The 8076-nt window shown below is 34.5% G+C and overlaps 2 protein-coding genes across 2 annotated transcripts in view; both read left to right on the top strand.

Moving 5' to 3' along the window:
• The window catches only part of LOC107638282 (dolichyl-diphosphooligosaccharide--protein glycosyltransferase subunit STT3A), a 12898-nt gene extending 7813 nt beyond the window's left edge, over positions 1–5085 (top strand). Inside the window, exons 22-23 of the mRNA XM_016341482.2 lie at positions 4559–4648; positions 4750–5085. Coding sequence (XP_016196968.1) covers positions 4559–4648; positions 4750–4806 — 147 coding nt within the window. The 3' untranslated portion in view covers positions 4807–5085. The remainder of the gene's footprint in view (positions 1–4558; positions 4649–4749) is intronic.
• LOC107637496 (non-specific lipid transfer protein GPI-anchored 1-like) overlaps positions 7460–8076 on the top strand; it is a 4835-nt gene continuing 4218 nt past the window's right edge. Inside the window, exon 1 of the mRNA XM_016340905.2 lies at positions 7460–7948. Within this exon, the coding sequence (XP_016196391.1) occupies positions 7588–7948 (361 nt within the window). The 5' untranslated portion in view covers positions 7460–7587. The remainder of the gene's footprint in view (positions 7949–8076) is intronic.

Genomic DNA, 8076 nt, shown 5'->3' on the forward strand with positions numbered 1-8076 from the left:
AACAAATCTCAACAAAATCCTAAATCAAAATTTTATGAATCAACAACAAATCCCATAAATAAGCAACAATTAGAATTTTTCAACAATTCCATAAAATTTATAATAAAATAAATAACAAACGAAAAAATTTAAAAAAAAAATGAATTTCCCTGTTAGATCAGGAGCAGAGGAACCTGCTGGAAGAATATAACCATTTTAAAAAAGCGGTTAACCAAATTGATAAAACCGGTTTGTAAACGTGTTAACCAAACCAAAACTGGTTTTATGGGTTGGAGTTATAAAACTCGTTTTTGTAATATAAATATGTTATAGATTTGAACAAGTTTTATAACAGGCAAAAAGGGCTAAATTGGTTTTTTAGTGTAAAAAATTGGTTTATAAATTAAATTTTAAAAATGAAAAATCTTTTTAAATAAAAAACCGGTTTTCAAGTGAAAAGCTGGTTATTTTTTAAAATTGGTTTTTATATTTAGAATCGGTTTAAAACTGGTTTATTATTTTTGTAATCGGTTAATGACCGGTTTTTTCATTTAAAACCAATTTGGTTTACTAACCTAATCAAATTCCGGGTTAACTGAAATCAGGTATGGTTGTTTTGGTTAACCTTAACCATATACACCTATAGATAACATGCAGAGAGGTCCCCAAAAAGAATGGGGAACATGATAACGATGAAGATTCGTCCTAGTGGTCTCAATTAAATGACGATTTTGGCACTCAACTAACCCATTTTGTTGAGGAGTATGAGCACATGATGTTTGATGAACACCATGAGATGCCATAAAACTTTGAAATGAACGAGACTGTATTCTGTGGCATTTTCAATACCAGAAATATCTGAGTGAACTAGAATAAAAGGTGAGATATTGACACTTGGAAAAGAACTGAGAGTATGTTTCCCAAGTTGACACGACTCATGATAGACTAGATAAACTGGAGAGGAGAGGAACCATTGTCTTAAGATTGGGAAGGTTGGGATATCCTACCTGAGCATGGATGGTGAGAGGGTTAGTGGAGAGATTGTAGATACGAGACGAGGAAAAAATGTAAAGGCCATTGGACTCACATCTGATGCCAATCAATCTGCCCAAGCTCCGGTCCTATATAAAGATGGAATCTTCAGTGAAAGAGATCATATATTTTAGAGTATGAGTTAAACAACTAACAGATAAAAGGTTAAAAAGAGAATCAGGGACAAACAAAAAAGATTTAATGGACACTGAGGGGAATGGATGGGCATTGTCAACCCCTAAAGATTGTGTGGAAGATCCGTTAGCCAAGGTAATGGTAGGTAGATAATCAGACGTGGAAATTTTAGATAAAAGAGTTCTATTACTAGAGATATGCTTTGTCGCAGCAGAATCAATGACCCAAGGGCCCAAGTTTTCGGATTGGCAGATGCAAGCATAAGAGTTACCAATTTTCGTGACAGGAGCAGTGACATTAGATTGCTCACGGTTCAAACTATTTTAGAAAATAATTGTAATGGGAGCAAGTTGATTAGAAAACACTGAGATAGTGGGAGCACTGGTCTGAGCAATGTTGAGTGATTATGGTGGACGACCAATAAGAGTCCAACACTTATCAATGATATGACCCATGCGATACAATGATCAGATTTCGGGCGTTGTCGTCCCAAATTGCAATTGCTATTGCGGGAACGACCTCGAGCTTGAGTTTGAGATAAGATCTAATCTGTCAATGGAAGTTGATACATTGGCAGGTTCAATAAAATATTTAGCTGGAACCCGAAGTAATGAAGGGCCAAATCATATTAAAGGGACGAAACATTTGGGGACCTGAGTATTAAATCACAAGTACCAAAATAGTCAGCAGGTAAATCATACAATGCCACATAAAGAATGTGCTTTGTTGTTCCAACTCTTTTTCTAGGCAAGTAGCAGGAGGCGATAATTCATTGAAATTGTGGAGAGTACTACGAATCTTTCCTAAATATACAGACAAAGGACTATCAATTTGATGGGGGGAAAAATTGCTCATAAGGTTTTGACAAATCCCATATAATTGTTGTCAAAAGTGCCTTTGCCTGCATCCAAATGGCTTCACAAGTGACATGTGCACAAAAAAATCTGTTTAATTGAAGAGTGGGTGGTGTTCTGATAACGCTACAAAGTTGGACATTAATCTTAATCCACTTAGCATGGTCAAGGTCATTAATTTCTCTAGCCTTTTCGGTAAGATGTTCTGCATAATCCTAACCAATTAGCCACAACTTATTATCAGATACCCAAGAATAATAATTACTTCCAACAAGTTTGTCAGTGGAATGAGGTACACTAATATAACTAGTGAAAGTAGAGTTTTCATTCTTAGAGCCACTAGCACCAACATCAGTAGCAAGTAGCAGTAGAAGTAGTAGTAGCCATGGAGATCGACAAAACAAGGCAGGAAATGCTTCGGCGGCAAAAAGGGAAAATCACATAGAATTGTATATGGAAAGTGGATGGTTGAGCAAAAACCTATTCTGGAAAGGGGACAACCATCTGAGCACGATAGTGCAATCAACGACAGAATACGACAATGGACGCACCCTCACGGTACCGGCTTGTCCGACCTTCTTCTTCTTCTTTGATACCGAAGACACATCCATGCTTCCTTATCGGCTCTGCTCTTGCTAGCTAGGCAACTAATAAGGGAAAAGATCGAGCAACCTATTGCCTTACCTCGGCTCTGCCACACGTCACGTATACCCAACATCTATCGAAGCTGGCGAAGTGCTATCTCGAGTTCCTCTTGTATCAGCATAGGCCGTTGGTCGAAGTGCTTCAACGAAATGAAAATATCGTAGGAGAAGAAAAGAAAGTGGATCTAGTGCAGAACCTCAACCAACCGGTGGATCCGCCTTTCTTCGCGCTGACTCTGCGTCAAGTGAGATGTGTGATAGCTGGCATGTTTACCAGCAGCTAATTGTGCTATGAAAGGATTTGGGTCTCTAACGTAGAAAACGATCGATCAAGTCATTCAGTAAAGCCCATATTTGAATTTGGTGGTGTGCAGAGCAGATATACCCAGGTCAGCTTTTTGACACAAGTATGCAGTACTCGGTGATGGATCTGGTACAGAAAACTTGCTAGCTTAACGTGGTTTAGAACCACCTAGAGCTGGGAAAGGTGTCGTGCGTGACCTTCCCTCGGGTTGGTATGCTTGTGTGTCAAGCAATCCCGCTTCAGTAGCAGACTTCGGTCAAGGAAATCGCTTCAAGCAATGGCTTTGGATCGACCTGACTTCTTAGAGAGTAAAGCCAGTGAATGAATGAAGTTGAATGAATAAGTCAAGGCGAAGCTGACGGAGTCCTGACTGAATATCTCTGTGGATCAAGGCAGCGGGGCACTAGAACAATTTTGACGGTAGTGGATGGTAGCCAGAATGTGTTATGTTGGGCTGCCGGAGAGAAGAATATGACCGATGTTAATGTCGAGAAAATAAGAGAAATAACTTGCTGCTTACATTTCATCCAAAACAAGGGATATATAAAGATATCTATCAATTACTATCATAAATGCTAAGTTGCTAACTATTAACCACATGCATAAATGCTAAACTACTAACTATCAACTACATGCTGACTTTCAATAGAAAAGTTTCCAAGATATCATTACTGTTTAATTTGTTTCAATTTTGTCCAAATATATTTCAATTCTATCCTTTGGTCAAATTTTGTTAGTCAATATTTCTATTCCAATATTAACCCCTACAAAGGGGTGAGTGGTGTGGAATGAGGTGTTATTTCACTTTGGTGGTGGTGGAATGAGGGTAAGGGGTGAAGGCGGAGGTGGTGGTGGGGCAGTGACAAAGGTCAAAGGTCAAAGGGTGAGAGGTGGCGGCAGTGTTGGGCTGTTGGAGGATAAAGGATGATAATTTTGATGATGTAGGTGGGTGATTGGTGGTGAAGATGAAAGAGGGGAGAGTGGACAATGATTACGTTGATAAAGTCGATGTAGTATAAATATGTAGGGATAATATTGGGAAAAATATTGTCTTGCAAAAATTTTACTAAAGGATATAATTGAAACATATTTAAAACATTAGAGATAATTAAAATAAATTAAATGTTAGGGGTATTTTTCTAAAACTTTTCGAAAACTTAGTAGACAAAAAAAATATCCTTTACCCTAGACTTCAAACTTTCTATCAATCTTTTTCCATGCTTAGGATGTTCTTCATACTATGTGCTTGTCTTTGGATAGTTAATCCCACGTTTTTCCTCCATTAGGCATATAATTTGTCATCTGGAGTACAGAGTCACTGTTGTTTCCATTTCTCTCAGAAAGTTGTCAATATCCATATGCAACTTTAGTCTTAATTATCAATTTTCTTCATATCTTTTTCCCGTTACAGTTGATTCATTATTTGTTGTTGGTATTTAACATCCTCTCTGCACTGAATAAGTCCACTGTGGATTTGGTTTCAAGTTGTGATATCAAAGCAACAATCAATGGTTTGATCTGTCTTTTGGGAACAATCTCATTATGTTGTTGATATGGCATTGGCCGTTTATGTGCTCTTTCGATGTCTTCATGGCTTTTAATGCCTTCAGGTATTCACAACTCACCATTGGATGGTTCGGATTTACAAGTTGAAACCTCCAAAGAACAGGATTCGGGGAAAGAACAAAAAATCAAAATCGGTATTTATATGGTTTCTTACATGCCTAGTTTCTATTGTGATATCTGATTAAAGTTTATTGATCGTAGTCATAACTGATCTTCTCATTCTTGTTTTTTGCAGAAAACAAGCTCAACGACCACCTCGAAAAGAAAAGGAACAAGAAGAAACCCGTTTTAGCTTATAAATGACATTTAATTGCTTAAGCACTTGTTAATGTATACAAGGTTCATCGAGAGATTTTGCAGAAAAATTAGTGAGTCTGTCATGAGTATGGAATGATCAATGAAAGATTTGGAATTAGTTTTCTAGTTGAAAGATCATGATCTCATCTTTTTAGGATTTAAAGACCACAGCATAAAATGGATTTACTCCGTAATCGTGTATGACAGACGCATCACGTCATGCATGCATAAAATGCCTCCTTTTTGGCTTGTTGGAGGCTTCTCTTGGATTCAACACTTCAACGTCTTCCGTATTGAATATGCACACAAGTCTTTTTATTAATCAAGTTTAACAAAATTGATATAATATAATAAAAATCAGTTATGATTAGTATTATTTAAAGTTTTATTATCTAATTTAATTAAATTTAATTCATAAAAAAATTTAGATATATAGCATTATTTTTGCCTATCACTAATACAATAGTACATTACCCACGTAATTGCATAAAAACTTTAAATTATTTTTAATTAATTTAAATAATTTTAATTAAATTATGAAAATTTAACTAAAATAAAAATATTGAATTACAAAATTAATAATTATATATTATATTTAAAAGATATTATACACTAATGAAAATAGACTCTAAAATATTATCTAATTAAGTATAACATCTTCATACTACCAATTTTTTCTAAGGATCTTGTCTCTAATTTTTATTTGTTGCCAGTCTACTACTTGTAAATTAATTTCACATTGCCTGAGTTATGAGGGTTTTTTTTTCCCACTAGTATAAATAACTTATGTACCTTTTATTTATGAAATAGAGTTGAAGTTGATTTGAATATGAAATAAGCTGTGTTTATTTTTTTCTAGACTCTTCAAGAATAAGAGGTGTATCTTTGGTTTTGCCAACCAAAATAGATTTATGGCTTAATCACGCCAAAATTGGTGATCTGAACTTGTTTTATTTAATATTTATTAATTAGCGCAGCAATTAATGAATACTAAATAAAAAAATTTTTGATTTTTTTTTTCTCTTTAATATCATCGTATGGTTAATTTGTTTCTTTTGTTTTTGAGAGCTTATATTATTATTACCTAGTCATCTAAGATCGGTGGAGTTCTCACATGTTAATAAAAGTAGTAATAGGTAGGGTTGACAATACTACCCTCGTCGGTATCCATCCCGCTTCAATCAGAATCAGATCGGATTGGGTTGACAACCCAACCCACGCTATGAGTAGGGTTGATTACGTAGCAGGTTGAGGTGCGGATATAATCTGGGCAATCCACATTTTTAATAAAAATATATACTGTGTATGTTCAAAAATATATATAAATACATGATGAGGGAGAATGGATTCTATCTAAGACCCTCCCTTATGCACAAGCATTCTACACTATCAAGCTAGGCATTTTATTTCTAACAACACATAAATAATATTTGATGATGATGATGATTTTGCATTTGAGTTGGGAGAAGAGTGATGACGATGATGCTGTAACAATTTGGAATTAGAAAAAGTGTGATAAAGTTTTCACTGTAACTTGTATTGTATTAATTTTAAATGGGTTTGATGGCGATTGTGCTGTTTTAGTTTTAGCTTAGACTTAATTTTCTAAATGTAAATTTGTTTTTGTGGATAGGGTTGGGCAGAGAGGTTTAAGGAGCAGATAAAGTTCAGTTTTAGAGTACACCTCATGTATGTAACAATCCATTGACTAGCGACAAATCCTTAAATGGAACTCAGTACCGTGACGGATTAGTCCTTGACCTGTCGGGCTAAAGAATACTGTGGAAAACATAAAAAAAAAGTTCAGTTTTAGAGATTTTAAATTTGAAGGTAATAAAATAGGATAGAATTTTGGAAAGATTTTACATTTACAGTTAGGATTAAAGTTAAGATAGAATTTAAACCTTATTCTATCCTATCAGTTATCAATTCTAGTGGTAGAGTAATTCATGAATTAGCTCAATAGACTTTTACGAATCTAAATTTGCTGTGGATAAAAGAGGCCGTGTATCATATTTGTAACTTTTTTTTTTTCCCCAAAGATAATAGGTTATATTTCATTAATTATTGAAAAATAGAATACAAAGATGTCTAAAAGTAGGATAGCATAATAAAAAGTGGAGATTTCCCAAAAACATTATAGCATAATATTTTTGTTATTAAAAATATAATATTAACAATTACTGTATAATCATAAAAAAATATTGTAACAAATAAAGGATATTTTTATTTTTTTAATTTAAAAATGAGTTAGTACAAAGTACCGATCTTGGAGGCTTAGCTAGATCGCCTCTAGTAATATGTAGTAAAATATTAAGAATTTGAATTCTCTAAATTTTGAATTTTATTCTAAAAAATAAAATGTGATTTTTTATTATTTATTTTATAGGTGGGAGACCAAAAATATAATATAAAAAATATTTAAAAATAAAAAATCACATTTTATTTTCTCAAATCAAAATTCAAAATTTAAAAAATTTAAATTCGAATATTAATATAACATGTTACATGTACATCTCATCTCATCATTGTTCATATTCATATTCCCCTTCCAATACTGACCTTAGCCCATAAATGAATCTCGGTTATTAACTAGCTAGTAGATCACCACCTCTCACTCTCAGAATTAAATAGCGACTGACACTATAACAACCCATACAACTTCACCAACTATATATTATTTGTATTGTACCACCATATCTTTCTATCTTGCCTCTTCATTCCAAAGCTAAGGTACTTTTGATCTTGATCTTGAACTCAACAAAGTTCCAACAACATGAAGCATTATTGTTATTACTACCAACAAAACATGTGGCTGCTATTGTTGTTGTTGGTGGCGGTTATTGTGGGTAGCGGCGACGGTGCCGGGGAAGATTTGACACAAAAGTGTGGTCAAGTGGTGCAGAAGGTAATACCGTGCCTGAACTATGCGACGGGGAAGGCGAGTACCCCGTCGAAGGAGTGTTGCGAGGCGGCAACCAAGATAAGGGAGAGTGACCCTGACTGCTTGTGCTTCATCATTCAGCAGACGCATCATGGGAACCCTGAGAGTAAGAGCTTGGGCATTCAAGAGGACAAGCTTCTTCACCTCCCTTCTCTCTGTAACGTTAAGAACGCTAATATCGCCGACTGTCCTAGTAAGTTTACGACAAATGTTAGAGAGCCATCAAAATTTATTATTTTTTATTATCAGTATTTGTTAGATTATTATACTAAAAAAAATTAGATAAAAGAAATTAAATTAAGGGTTAAATAATGGTTATAA

The sequence above is a fragment of the Arachis ipaensis genome, chromosome B04 (assembly GCF_000816755.2).
Source record: "Arachis ipaensis cultivar K30076 chromosome B04, Araip1.1, whole genome shotgun sequence".
Lineage (NCBI taxonomy): Eukaryota > Viridiplantae > Streptophyta > Magnoliopsida > Fabales > Fabaceae > Arachis > Arachis ipaensis.